This window comes from Citrus sinensis, chromosome 8 (genome assembly GCF_022201045.2).
Source record: "Citrus sinensis cultivar Valencia sweet orange chromosome 8, DVS_A1.0, whole genome shotgun sequence".
Classification (NCBI taxonomy): domain Eukaryota; kingdom Viridiplantae; phylum Streptophyta; class Magnoliopsida; order Sapindales; family Rutaceae; genus Citrus; species Citrus sinensis.
Window position 1 is genome coordinate 26,016,689 of NC_068563.1, and position 14,835 is coordinate 26,031,523.

The 14,835-nt window shown below is 37.3% G+C and overlaps 3 protein-coding genes across 4 annotated transcripts in view; all 3 read right to left on the bottom strand.

Annotated features, from left to right (window-relative positions):
* Positions 1–14,835, bottom strand: part of LOC102610714 (uncharacterized) — a 90,677-nt gene that overhangs the window by 53,120 nt on the left and 22,722 nt on the right. The gene's annotated exons all lie outside the window — the stretch shown is intronic.
* LOC102611508 (class V chitinase-like) lies at positions 6,538–8,223 on the bottom strand. The gene has a single exon (XM_006484892.4). It carries the CDS (start codon positions 7,414–7,416, stop codon positions 6,580–6,582), a length of 837 nt encoding a protein of 278 aa, XP_006484955.2. The 5' UTR covers positions 7,417–8,223; the 3' UTR covers positions 6,538–6,579.
* On the bottom strand, positions 9,776–13,465 carry LOC102619531 (G-type lectin S-receptor-like serine/threonine-protein kinase At1g11330). 2 transcript variants are annotated; one of them, XM_052432169.1, is made up of 7 exons: positions 12,187–13,465; positions 11,924–12,088; positions 11,629–11,801; positions 11,019–11,229; positions 10,696–10,933; positions 10,357–10,507; positions 9,776–10,261 (listed from the first exon to the last, which is right to left on the bottom strand). In XM_052432169.1, the coding sequence occupies exons 1-7, from the start codon at positions 13,292–13,294 to the stop codon at positions 9,950–9,952; spliced, it is 2,358 nt and encodes a 785-aa protein (XP_052288129.1). In that variant the 5' UTR covers positions 13,295–13,465; the 3' UTR covers positions 9,776–9,949. The 2 variants fall into 2 exon arrangements, with proteins under 2 accessions (XP_052288129.1, XP_052288128.1); XM_052432168.1 differs by having other exon boundaries at positions 11,629–11,807.

Consider the following 14,835-nt stretch of genomic DNA (forward strand, 5'->3'; position numbering starts at 1 on the left):
GAGTCAGGTTATGGACAAATGCGCTTATGTTACCAGACTAAAAGATCAGCTGTATTTGATGGAATGATAGGAAAAATATCCCACCTTAGTAGTTAAGATTAGTTACTAAGTTAATAATATAAGATTAAGGCAACCTTCAACTCATATAAAGCAAGAGTATGAATCACAATTTCATAAAACTAGGTCAATTCAATATTTTATAAAGATATACGAGCTACAACTCGAGGTCGCTCATGAGTGGGGACGAGTTAGATTAAGGCAATCTTCAACTCATATTACATTGATCATGGACCGAATCAACATAGGAAACAAAAGTCGAGGAAGTTGAATCTTCTTGCCTTCAAGTTGCATGGATGGGACTTGGGAGTCATAAATTGAAAAGGTTGTCTTCGTTCAATGACGATCGGCTTTAAGTTCTTAAATTAAGCTACGATGTTTGCCTCCACTTAGCTTGACTTCTGAAGGCTGAAGCCATGTCATTGTCTACGAGTGGAATTTTTTTTTGGGGGGGGGGGAGGGGCGGGGAAGAGGAAGTCTGTCGTTACTTGTTAGGAAAACATCATGACAAGAGAATAGTGAAGAAAAAAAGAAAAGAAAAGGAAAAAAACAAACTCACAAACACTTAGTTATCGACCCCTATGCCACTGGCCTATAGAACTCACTCCCTCAGAAGTGATTTCAAGTTCCTGTAATTTTCTGTATAATATGAGAACATTTTCCTGTTTAAAGCAGAGGCTGTAACAGTGTCAGAATAGAAAGCGTCCTGATGGTAAGATTAAGTAGTATTGTGATTTTAATTGGGGGAAAAAAGTCCCATACGCTTATTTCCTTTTGTGATTTAGTTTCAAGTCAAGACGACCCTCTCCATTTTAGTATAAAAGTCTATACAAATGTACGTTTTACTCAATGTTTACGTAGAAACAAATGAGTTGTTGATTTAGTACCACTCTTGTATTCTGGGTGGGATTTGGCTCCTCCAAATTTGTAGCCAATATTTTACTTTGATGAGAAAATCAAATAATGTTTGAACAAATAATTTTTTATTTATTTATACTTTCTTAAAATGTATGGAGCGAGTAAAGTATAAATTGATTTTTTAGTCCTTTGACTCTTCCAAAATTTAAACTCAAATTAATGGTCAATTAGATATTGCTACTTAATTATAAACCCATTCCATGGGACTTTGTCTCTCTTTTTCTCTCCGAACCTCCAGAAGCATTTCAACTTCTTCTTTCACCGGAAAATCAGCTCTATGAGTTGGATTTCCGGCGAAACCTTCTTTTTTTCATTTCTTTTTATTTTCCTTGCTTATTTTCTCCACTCATATCCTCATATCTGTGGTGGTTTTGTTATTCCACTTAGATGTTTAAATTTATGGTGGTATGTTCTTCCACTTAGATCTAGAGATCTGTAGTGGTTTGTTATTGTTTCTCTACCCAAATTTACAAATCTGGGGTTGTTCATTTTATTTTGCTTGATTTTGTATTTGACGATGCAAATTTTTGACAAGAAAAATGTCTACTTTGTGGAAAGTGTTGCAAAGGTAGATCTGATGGACGCCATTAAGAGACTTAAGAAATCTAGACAAAGTTTTGTAGAGAATAAACTATCTAAGATGCATCAAAAGTGGAGTCCCCTCCCTGCTCATGTTGTCAAGGTTCAGGTAGATGTAGCCATTAGATGCAATGAGAATATAGCAGATTTGGGAGCTGTAGTCAGGGACTCAGATGACAAGATCATAGTTGCAGCAATTCAGCAAATTCAAGTTGGTGGAGATGTTAAATATTTGGCAGTTGAAGCTATAAAACGGGGTTTTCAAGCGGCCAGAAATACAGAGTTTCAATGTAAAGCCGTAGAAACTGACTGCCAGAATGTTGTAAGCTTAGTAAACAACAAGCAAGGTAGCAAATCAGAAATTTTATGGATAATTTCAGAAATCCAAAGTAACAACAAAGATTTTCAACATGTAAAATATCAGTGCATCTTTGAATTCTGTATTGCTTATGCCCACTCCTTAGCTAAATTAGCTTTAGGACACAATAGTGTTATTGTATGGCTGGACTCTACCGGCAAAGATCAAATGTTTTCAGTTTTCATTAATGTGAATTAATGAAAGGCTTACTTTCTTTATAAAAACTATAATTTCACCAAGTTAAAGTTTCACTAATTATTGAATTGTAGAGTGTGCTATCATTTCCTAGCTAGAAATTTATTTAATTCGATTAATTTACAATCATTTTTATTTTATTTAATTAATTAAAGTGAATTTATTATGTATAAATTCTATATATGTAAAATTTTTAAATCCAGTGCTGAATTAAATTGTATTAATTTTTTAATAATTTTTTGTCACACCAGCATTTTTAATCGTTTAGTATAAATATTGATAGCACATAGTATATAGGATTAAGAGAGATTGATTTCGAGTGCTACAAGATTTTTATGATTGTATGCACAAGGGTTTAAAAACAAAGTGTGCATTTAATTACACTAAACGAGGGTGCATTTTTATGATGAAATAAAAACTAGTTGTATAAATGGTTCCATAATTAGTTTCTTTTTAATTTTAAACCACCAAGTGATGGGAGGTTAGGCATGACCTCTACCTGTGATATAAATTAGTGGTGAAGAAATACAAAAGGAGGGGGATATAAGTCAAAACTTCCCCAAGTAAATGGAAATACATAAGAATGAAGGCAAAAGTATGAAGCAGCAACTGAAAAAATAGAACAAGAAATCCTATCGCTTGATGTGAGGAATCTTCTTAGCATCTAAATAAAGAATGCCAGATCAGCCAATCAAAAGATCTCGAGAAGACAAAAAACGTCGGCTAACCCGATAAGTGCAAGCCCAATTAGCCAGAAAGTCAGCAGCAAAAGTAGCCTCCCTGAGTACATGTCTTACCACAATAGGGAACGAAGATGTCAAATCAAACACTCGACGCAACGAGTAAGCATAGTCCCAACGAACAGGACCCTGGGAATGAATCCAAGAAACCACAATGGTGGAGTCTGACTCTACTTCTAACACAAAGTGTCCAAGCTGAACTGCGAGATCTAATCCCTCATAGACAGCCATAAGCTCAGTATAAAGTATTGGTTAGTGACCAAGAAAAGATCCAAATGCAGCCAAAACCTTTCCCCGATGATCACGGAGAATACCACCAAAGGCAACCATCCCAGGATTGCCCCTAGAGCAACCATCCACAGTAAGTTTCACAACCCCTAAAGGCTGCTGAATCCAAGAGACCAAGCGAATTGGCCTCTTGGGTGGTGCGATTATTCGCAAACCCTCTACAATCCTAGAATCCAACACTCCTCGAAGTTGGGAAGTTTTAAAACCAAAAGTAGAACTAGCAAGCCTAAGGTCCAATCCCACCTGGTGGACAATTGCAATGACTAAGAAAGATTGTGAATCAAATTTGAAAACGTTACGAGCCTTCCAAATCTACCACAAGATAAAACAAGGTATGAGGACTAGAAAATGGCTCCGAGAGGGGTGCATCGTCGCCAATGAAGAAGCAGAGCATGATGGGTTAGAAACACAACTGTACGTATACTTAGAATTCGCCAAAAATGATTCCAAACTAACCTAATTTGCGGGCAAGCAAGAAATAAGTAACGAGCAGTCTCAGCAGCCTGACCATAAATGCATCGAGAAACCATGTAAAAACCCCTCAAATATAAGGTATCATCAGTAGCCAAAAATCCATGTAACATCCACAAGAGAAAGAAGGAAATCCAAGAAGAGATGAGCTGCTACCAAATAAGAGAAAATACCTCAATTCTTGGTTTAGTACAACGCACAAGCTCCCACACTGATCGTAACTGGAAATTACTATCAGTAGTGAGATCCCATCTAATCAAGTCTGGATCCTCCATAGAAATAAGGAATAAAAGAATATGTGCCACGATCGAAGAGGGTAACACATCCTGGAGTTTACCTCGATCCCAGGTTGTACCTTGCTAGTAAAAGGAAACTCGAACCATAGAAGCCGCTGCAGGGTTATAGAGTGCCAAAGGAGAAGACCTTAGCCAACAGTCACACCAGAAGCTGCATTCCCCCCGTCCTATCAACCAACGCACATGGGGCCCTACAATACACCAAATCGAGCATAGGCATCTCCAGAGAAGAGAAGTAAGATAACGAAACTGAACTAGGCTCGGATGTGTGGCTATACAATACTTAGACTTCATATACGAAACCTGTAAAGAACTCTGCTCTCGAAAGCGCCACCAAAGTTTAAGTTCTAAAGCCTTAGCCATATCATCAAAAGACCGAATACCCAGGCTGCCGTCTACTAGGTAACAAACTACTGGCCATCTACACCAGTGAATCTGATGCTTTGTATTAGAATCTCCCCATAAAAATCGTGTAAAAATTCTCTTTAAGCGATTGATCATAGCAGATGAAGGGCTAAGAACGTGAAACAAATGCATTATTATAGAAGATAAGACATGATAAATGAACACCAGTTTCCTTCCAAAAGAGAGCAGTCGGTTGGCCCATCGTAAAATCCTATTCTTAACCTTCTAAACCATATAATCAAATAGAGAAATCTTATAATAACCCTTAAAGGCAGGGCAACCAAGATAAATAAACGAAAATTTACGAATTTAAAAACCAGTAATTGAATGGACAAAGCAGTAGCTGAGTACCCAATGTAAAAACTACTCTTGTCCTTATTGATACACTATCCAGAAATAGTCTCATAATGGCGGAGGAAATCTGAAAGACGCCGCAAACTGGACTTACTCATATTAACAAAGATAACAATATCTTCTGCGAAGCTCAGATGAGAGACTGTTATAGGGGCCGAGGTTCTATATGCCATGAAAGGATACCAAGAATAAAGGGAATCCATACCTCTAGAGAGAAACTTAGCTACAATAATGAAAAGACGCGGGGATAGAGGATCGCCCTGACACAGGCCTCCGTGAGATTGAAAGAAACCATGGCAAGAACCATTGACCATAATAGAGTACCATAGACCAGAGATGACCCAATAAATGAGGGAAATCCATCGCTCTGAAAAACCAAAGCTCCAAAGCATCTAAAGAATGAATGACCAGGACATCCTATCATAAGCCTTAGCCATATCCATTTTAAGAACAACATTATTCCCACAGGTCCTCTTATTTAAATCATGAACAAGCTCCTGCACCAACAAAATATTATCATGGATTACCCTACCCGGGAAAAATCCACTATGTGAAGGAGAGATAATCCGAGGCAGAATGGGCGAGAGTCGTGAAACTAGTAACTTCGTAAGGATTTTGCTGCTGACGTTATATAGGCTAATAGATATGAAGTCTGCCCAAGTTGATGGAGAAGTGTTCTTCAGTAGAAGGACAAGAAGTGTACTCTGAAAGCCCCGTGGCATAGCCGAACCTGAGAAAAAATCCGTCACAGCAACCATCAAATCACAATGAATAATTTCCTAGAAAACCTGGTAAAATCTGCTACAGAAACCATCAGGCCCGGGCACACTCAAAGGATCTATAGGGAATACAACTTGGCGAACCTCCTCTATGTTAGGAACTCTACATAGCTTCACATTCTCCTCATATGAAACTAAAGATGAAATATCGTCAAAGTTTGATAGTTGAAATTGGCTGGTACATCTAGAAAGAAAATCCTAATAGAAATTAACAGCCGAAGCAGTAAGATCCGTATTTTCAGTTAGCCAAGAATCAACATCCTGCATCATGTGAATAAAACACTGCTGACACTTCTTTCTGATCACAGCATGGAAGAAATGGGTATTCGAATCCCTCTCTCAGACCCATCAAATACCGGATTATTGTCTAAGAAAAGTCTCCTCACTGGATAAAGCATGTGGTAATCTCGCTCTAGCCTCAGAAAAAGCAAATCTATCTTCTGCCGACTGAGACATATAAAAAAAGAGCTCCCGATGAGCCACTTCCTCTTCAGCCACTCTAACTCTCTGAAAGACATTTCCGAAAACGTCTTTGTTCCAACAATTTAAACAAAGCTTCAATTGAACCAGCTTTTGCTGAAAGGCCTGCATCCCTCTATCTGTCACTGGAGCGGACCAAGATTGTCTTACCATGTAAAAAAAGCTCGAATATTTGATCCAAGAATGAAGGAACTTAAATCTCGACGGTCCCTTAGCCCACTGTCGATCAAGAGATAGAGGAAGAAGAGAGTGGTCTAATGCAGTACAATTTAGATGAGTAACCCTGAAGACTATAAAAAGACTAGACCACTACGAGTTGCAGACCACCCTATCCAGATGTTGCCAAGTATGCCCATCAGTCTAAGTGAATGAGCTACCTAAAAACCTAATTTAAGTAAATTGCCCACTTCTTTATATGTGTCAAATGGAATAAAAGTAAAAATATTCCTAATCCCGTGTAGAAGAAGTTACCTTTTAATTTGAGGTTTTTCATCCAGTAGTAGTAATACAACAAAAAACCTATTAGAAGAATACAACCTGCAGTTATAGGCAAAAAAAATTGCCTAATAGCCACTTATTTTGCCGATTCTTATTATCCTCTTCAGCTGAAAAGTCAAATCACTTTGTGTTAGTTAACCATTGATGGTCAAATAAAGATGTTAATTGAAGTCATTATGCAAAGAAGTGATCAAACGGATTGCAGTGAGTGCGGAACTCCATTTGCTTACTTGCAGCTTGAAAAAGCATCCAATAATGATTAAAGGAAACTTCCCACACATAGTAACCACATAGCTTCTTCTCCTTGGCCTATGAACCTTCACTCTAATGGCCTCGACATCATCAAAACCAAACCAAATCTTCCCAATCGAGCAGTAATTCACCATATAAGTGAAATTGTACATAACTTGAACCTTAGCACCATAGTTCTTGATGTGATTCTTGATTTCCTTGTAAGGCACAAAGCCGTTATCAGACAAAGTTGGTCCTGTTGCTGCTGCACCAATACCATTGTCCTTAGGTTTCACAAGCGTCCATGCATAGCCATAGAAAGGCAAACACAAATCCAATTTATCAGCCGATAACCTTTCCTCAATCCATTCCGTGATTCCATATTCAGTATTAGAGACACTTCTTGGATAATAGAGAGCCGCATGAGCACTAGTAAAATTTGTCCTTGTAGGCCTTGAGTATTGGGCAGTGATAACATGAACCCAATTCAAGTATTGTCTTACCGAGTCGACTGGATAAGCTCCTGCTGTTGAGAGTGGTGAATATGCGACCCTAGCTGTCAAACTCAACTGTGATGGGCTTGAGATATTTCTTGCTTTTAAAGGCACAGCAGCTTGCCACTCTTTAAAGAGAATGCGAATATTGTACTTATCCCAGCTTGTGTTTTCCCGAGACCAAGACAGATCTAAGCCTTGAAAGCCATAGAGCCTTGCTATTTTTATTGAGGAGTCAATGAAGGATTTCCTGGAATGAGGATTGCTCGCCATGGAAGAATAAGTTGAATAGTTTGGATTATTTCCTCCTCCGATGAAAATAAGTGTAGCGATTGATGGGTTCTTTATTTTGACAATGTGTGTAAAGTTGGAGAATTATTCTTCATCGGTGTTAGATTATATGTGTATGCTGAGTGTATGTGTGTGTGTAGCTAAGCAGAGCAGTTGAGCTGAGTTACAGAGTATGTTAAGCATGTGTGTGTGCAGTTGAGCTGAGTTGCTAAGGTGGCTCATTATGTGTATGTGCAGGCGTGTGTTGCTGAGCTGTATGGTTAGCAGATTCCATGCTGATGTGTCCAAGTTGTTATGTGAAGATTCTAGAGCTGTTAAAGAGTTAACAGATGGCACATTGTGATTGGCTTTGAATAATAATTTGTTAATTATGAAATGAAATGCATGTACTATTAGCTTTTGTAATTAGTATAAAAAGAGCAATGTAAGCTCAGTTGAATATAACTTCAATCATTCATTAATAAACAAGATCTTTCTAGATTTACAATAAAATTTCTCTTTCATTTTCTCTTCAACCAAACAGATTCTTCATTTCTATTAATCGGAAGATGATAATGCGAGCTCGTAGGACGTTGAGTTGACATCGACAAAACCACACATAAGGTGAGTGAAAAGAGCAGAATTTACATCTGAAACGGGGAACCCGTTGCCTGAATCCCAGTAACCAGCTCTGATTAAAGTTTGTGCTCTTGCAAGAAGCGATTATGAAAATATAAAAATGTGGAGGATAAGAATGATAATTTTGGATGCCATTGTGGGAACCTAGCTGCTTGAGGCATAGCTAGTATGTGTTTACATATATATGTGCACACACACAATGTAATGGAGAATATATCCTATACCGATTGAGATTAGTTATTAGACTAATAATACAAACTTGAGGTAACTTTCAACTCATGAGCCTAGCCCATAAATTTTTATACTATATCAAAGTCAAGTTACTAGCCCATAAATTTTTATACTATATCAAAGTCAAGTTACTAACAAGTGACCCTATACTACCTTTCAACGTAACAAGGGGCATATTAAAATATCAGCCTGCACGTGTAAGGGTAATAGAAAAAGTATATTACATTGGCTAAGATTAATTACTAAGTTAATAATATAAGCTCAAAACAACACTCAACTCAATAACAAACTGTAAATTAATAAAGTTAGGTCAACTCGATATTTTATATAGTACGTCATGAGTAAGGAGGAGTTGAGGAGGAGTTTAAGCTGCAAATCGCAGTCATGAGTGAGGACAAATTTGATTTTCTCAAGATCCTGCGTTTCGTACACGTTGATCATGGACTGAATCAAGTTAGAAAATATTTTCACAAGATTTTCCCTTCAAATTGCATGGATGGAACCATAGAGGAATACATCGAAAAGTTTGTCTTCTTGCCATGATGTTAAGTGATAAGATTGACGTTCTTAAATTAAGCTATGACTCGTCCTTTTCCATTGACTTTGTTGGTATTTAAATGACCTCGGAGTCTTGGTCCTCTTGGACGTGTTTCTTAAGCAATGTCATGGTCTATGAGCAGTTTTTTTTTTTGGTAAGAAAGGGAAAGTCTGTCGTTAGGAAAACATCCTGACAAGGGGATGGTGAGAGGGAAAAAAATTCAAGTATATAACAGTATAATTTTAATTTTAATAAAAAATTCAAGTAATTTTTTTTAGTTACTTCCTGATGATAAGATTCAGTAGTATAGTAATTTTAATAAAAAATTAAGACCCTTTTGTCTTTTTCTCTATGTAATTTAATTTTCAGTCAAGACCACCCTCCCATTTTAGTATAAACGCATATACGAATGTACGTTTTACTCAATGTTTACATAGAAACAAGTCGTGCGCAGATGATTTGCCGTTCTAGTACCACTCTCGTATACTTGGTGGGATTCGGCTTCACCAAATTTGTAGCCTATATTTTACTTTAATGAGAAAATCAAATAATGTTTGAACAAATAATTTTCTTTTTTCTATATACTTTCTTAAAATTTATGGAGTGGGTAAAGTACAAATTGATTTTTTAGCCCTTTGACTCCTCCAAAATTCAAATTCAAATTAATGGTCAGTTAAATAATGCTACTTGAAAATCATTCGAACAAATATCGTAAAAACCATAATTTTACGAAGTCAAAGTTTCACTGATTATTGAATTATAGAATGTGCTATCATTCCTAGCTAGAATTTGTTTAATTCTATTAATTTACAATCATTCTTTATTTTATTTAATTAATTAAAGTGAATTTATTATGTATAAGTTCTATAACGGAATTGTACTGAACGTTTTATAATTTTTTGTCACGCTTGCATATTTAACAGTTTAGTATTAATATTGATAGCACATAATATATAGGATTAAGAGAGATTGATTTCGAGTTGCCACAAGCTTTTGAGGATTGCATGCACAAGGCTTTAAAAACAAAGGGTGCATTTAATTACACCAAACGAGGGTGCATTTTTATGATGAAATAAAAACTACGTGCAGGGTTGTAAAAGTGGCTCCATAATTAGTGTACATTAACATTCATCTAGCTACCACCTCCGAAAATGATACATCATAAGCCGAGCATTTTTCCAAATTTGTTGTGGATAATAGTTCAATCCCAATTTCATCAACTTGTTTTGAGAAAGCAGGCTTCTTGGGAGTATTTATATTTGTGGTTTCATTCTTGAGCATTGAGGAAACTTCCAGCATTGAAGGTCTATCGTTTGGGTTCTCCTGGACACACAACAAAGCTATCTCCAGACATCTCATTAATTTACAAGGGGAATTTCTATCATCTAGTGATGAATCCACAAACTCCACACCTTTGCCACCTTTCCACAACTCATATGCCTGAAATTATCAAGTACCATCTTGTTACATAATTTATACTTCTTAATTAAGTGCGCATATGTGTACTCAAGGTTACTATAGTCGAAGAAACTTACGTGCTCTAGAATGCTTAAATTTTCATTGATGCCACAGGACATTGAAAGCCTCTTTCCACTTATAATTTGTAGAAGTAAAACTCCGAAACTAAAAACGTCTGATTTGGTAGAGTATACACCTTTACTGGCGTACTCAGGAGGAATATAGCCTCTGCATTCAGAATAACCAAGTATATATGAGTAAGGGATTTTGCAATTTAATAAATTTGTAAATTCTAAATTGTGGTAAAAGTCCATTATGCATTTTATTAAAGAGCTGAATTCCTTATTCGAAACCCAATATGTGTATAACAAACGGAAGCTTGAGTAAAGGATATCATTTTGAAGTAATATACTTACATTGTTCCCACAACTTGTTCTGTATTCTCTTCGAGACTCTCTTTTGCAAAAATCCTAGCCATACCAAAATCTGAAATTTTAGGTTTCATACCTTCACCTAACAAAACATTACTGGCTTTCAAGTCTCGATGAATAATAGTCAGTCTTGAGTATTCCTGGAGGTATAAAAGCCCTTGAGTTATCCCCTCAATGATATGAACACGTTTTTTCCAATCCAAAATAAGTCTTCTGATGGGATCTACAACAAATACATAGTTTGGACAATAAGTGATATGCAAATGAATTATATACACGATTAATATTAACTTGATTGCAGAACAAACCAAAAAGGTAGCAATCCAAGCTTTTGTTTGGCATGTACTCGTAGACCAGCATCCGTTCCTCACTGTCAATGCAAAAACCTAAAACTCTGATAAGATTTACATGTTGGAGCTTTGCAGTAAGCGTAACCTCATTCTTGAACTCCTCAAATCCCTGTGTGGATGTTTTTGAGAGTTTCTTCACTGCTATCACCTCTCCACAGGGTAACACACCCTGCAACGCAAAAAAAAAAACCACGTTCATATAAAGCTTTCACTAATTAGATAAGCTGAGAAATGTTAGCCAAACAATATGTTACCCTCCAAAGTTGAGGGCACCATTTTAAGTCCTTTAAGTCCCCATGGACACAAAATGTGAAGCTCCTCTTACAGAATATGGATATGGGTAGATATATCTTCCTAAAATGTTAGTTGAAGTAGTTATATCCCTCTAGTGTGAGGTTAGAGGTCTCATCTCTAATAGGCGTAGATTTTTAAATTATATGTTTTGGGCCTCTGAATTTTACTACGAGTGTATAAATTCAAACTTCCGGTAGGATCCAAATTGTAGCATTGTGGATGGTAACAAATTAATATGTGTGTACACACACACACACACACACACATATATTACCTTGTAAACAGGACCATATCCACCCTCCCCAAGCTTATTTCTAATTGACAATCCCTCGGTGGCCGCCTCAATATCAGCCAAACTATATACTCTGAGATTAGGAACATTTCTGTTAAAGTCCCCAGCTTCTGTTTCATTATTTGCTCTCGTGTTTGATGCTTTAGCAGAATCCTCTGTTCCTAACATCAACCACGAGTAAATATTAGATAATTAATTGTATGTCAGCCTCAGATTTATGTGTATATATATGAATGAAATTCATGCTTAATTATAATTGATATCTGAAACTTGTTACCTTCTATTAAATTGAGCCTTTTCATCTGGTTGTATTTATATGCACAACAGCCTAGAAGGAGAGTCAAAGCTGCCGCTGCAGTAGAAATGAGTGCAATGGACAGATGGCGGTTATTACTATGTTCATCTTTGTCAGCTGAAGCAGAAGTAATCCTCTCTTTTTGTGCTGGAAATATGTATAGTTCACCAATTAATAATAACTAGCTAGAGATGCCATAACAATCATTATTAATCAGAGAGAACAATTATTGCATAGATAAATACCTGCAGCTTGAGAAAGCGCCCAATTATGATCATCATAATCAACTCGCCAAACATAGTAACCAAGCAATCTCTTCTCTTTGGCATAGGCGATCTTAGCTCTAACAGCCTCCACATCATCAAAGCCAAACCAAATCGTCCGAGTGGAGAAGTAATTCATCACATAAATGGTGTTGTACATGACCTGAACATTTGGACAATAGTTCTTGATGTAATTCTTGATTTCCTTATAAGTCACAAGGCCGTTACCATGCAAAGCTGGTCCTGTTGCTGCTGCACCAATACCATTATCTTCAGGTTTCACAAGCGTCCATGCATAGCCATAGAAAGGCAAACCCATAACCAACTTATCTGCCGATAACCCTCTCTCAATCCATGCCTTTAAAACCTGATCGGTACTTCTAGCAAAGCCGCCGCTACTTGAGCCATAGAGAGCCGCAGGTGGCGCCGTGAAGTTTGTTGAAACAGGCTCGTAGTAGCTAGCAGTAACCGCATGAACCCAATTCAAGTTTCGTTGTATCGAATTCAAAAGATATGAATTCGCTGGTGGTGAATAAAGAAATCTTGCGGTCAAGATCAGCTGGGATTGCTGGCGACTAGAGTTTTTTGCCTCTAATTTTGTAGCAGCAATTCGCCACTCGTCAAAAAGTAAACCAACATTGAACATATCGGTGCTTGTGTTTGGAGCTGTCCAAGCAAAGTCTAGGCCCTGAAAGCCATAAAGCCTAGCTATTCTTATTGAAGAGTCAATGAAAGATTTTCTGTGAGAAGAATTTCTCACCATTGAAGAATAAATAGAATAGTTTGTATCCATTCCTTGTCCAATGGAGAGAAGTATAGTGATTGATGGGTTCTCTTTTTCCACAGTGTCTACGAATTTGGCGATTTGATTGTCATCGGATGGTAATGATAAAGATAGCTGGTAAGTGGTGGAATTGATATCAGCAGAAGGGCAAATAAGGTGAGTGAAGAGATCATAATTTATGCCCGAAATGGTGGAAACTTTGCTTAGATTCAAGTAACCGACCCTAATCCACGGTTTTGCTTTCGCGGGATGAAGTTCTGAATAGAGCAACGTGTGGAAGATGATGCTGATAATTATGGATGCCATTTGAGACTTTGTTAGGAATGGAAATGGATCCACACAGGAGAAATTAAATAAACACTAGTTTCACAGTTCATTTGAGTTCTTATGTAAACTATTAACGTATAGGTTCTTTTCGTTCCAAAAAAATCTTATGTGCTCCTGATAGGGACACATACATTGCATGTTAAGATGATGATAGGCGATGCGACCATTGCCTAAGAACTAAGATTTTCTTCCATCGCTTGGGTGACCTTTCATGAAGAAAAATGATGTTTTGGTTTACATTTGGTTAAACTGATGACATATTTCGGGCTATAAATATCAGTATTGTTTTATTAAATAATAAAAAAATTAATTTTACATGTACGTTGAAAGTTAATATTGCAGTAAAACAATAAAACAACTAATTTAATAATAAAAAGCTCTGAAGATGTCGGAAAGCTCCGAAAACCCTGAATCCCATGAAACACTAGTTTGCTGAAAACGATTCCACCACCGCTGCCTGAGGATCATTCTACCAAAAAGGCTCGTTTTCGCAGCCATGGCATGGACGCGGATAACCCACCGCTGCTTTCTTTCAAGGATGCACTTATGCCCTGTACTCAACAAAGAAATTTTGATGATACTGAGATGGACGAAGAATGGGATTCTGAACCTGGAGATGTATCAGTTGGTGACGATGGTGCCATGCCAACCATTAAGTTTTCTCAACAAATCCATGAGAAACTAGTTAAACCTTGGCAAAACTCTGTGGTGGTGAAGTTGTTGGGGAGAAATATCGGCTATAAGGTTTTGTGCAATCGGCTGGAGGTCATGTGGCATATGATTCCAGATTTTTCAATAATCGACCTTGAAAACAACTACTTTTTAATTCGTCTTAACTCACCAGAGGATGCTGTTTATGCGTTAACTAAGGGGCCATGGGTAATCTTTGGGCACTATTTAACAGTACAACCTTGGACTCCACAATTCGATAGCATTATTACAGAGATTGCTTCTGTAATTGTTTGGATTCGTTTACCTGGCATGGTGTTCCACTTATATGATAAGCGTATTCTACGAAAGATTGGACAACTTGTGGGGAATGTTATCAAGATCGATTATCATACTAAATTGCGGGAAAGGGGCAAATTTGCTAGGATTGCTGTTCGTATCTCTTTTACTAAGCCGTTGGTGTCTTAGTTCAATTTGGACGGAAGGATTCAGAAGGTTGAATATGAAGGGTTGCCGATCATTTGTTATCAATGTGGTAAGTATGGTCACAATAGCACGATTTGTGTTAATAGACAAAATTCGACTGGGGTTAACAAGGCCAACTCTGAGATCAGTCCACTAGCTAACGCATCAGTTGCTAAGATTGGTGTCTCAAATGGGGCTAACAACACCAGCGAGAGGTTTGGCCCATGGATGGTTGTAGCGCGGAAAGGGCGACCTAGAGTAGTTGTGGACAAGGAGAACATTATTGACTCGGAAAGGAATCAACAAAATAATTTTAATATTTCCTCTCGTTTTGCTGCCTTATCTGATGATCATGATGCCATTACCGTAGAGGAGTTTGCTGTTCA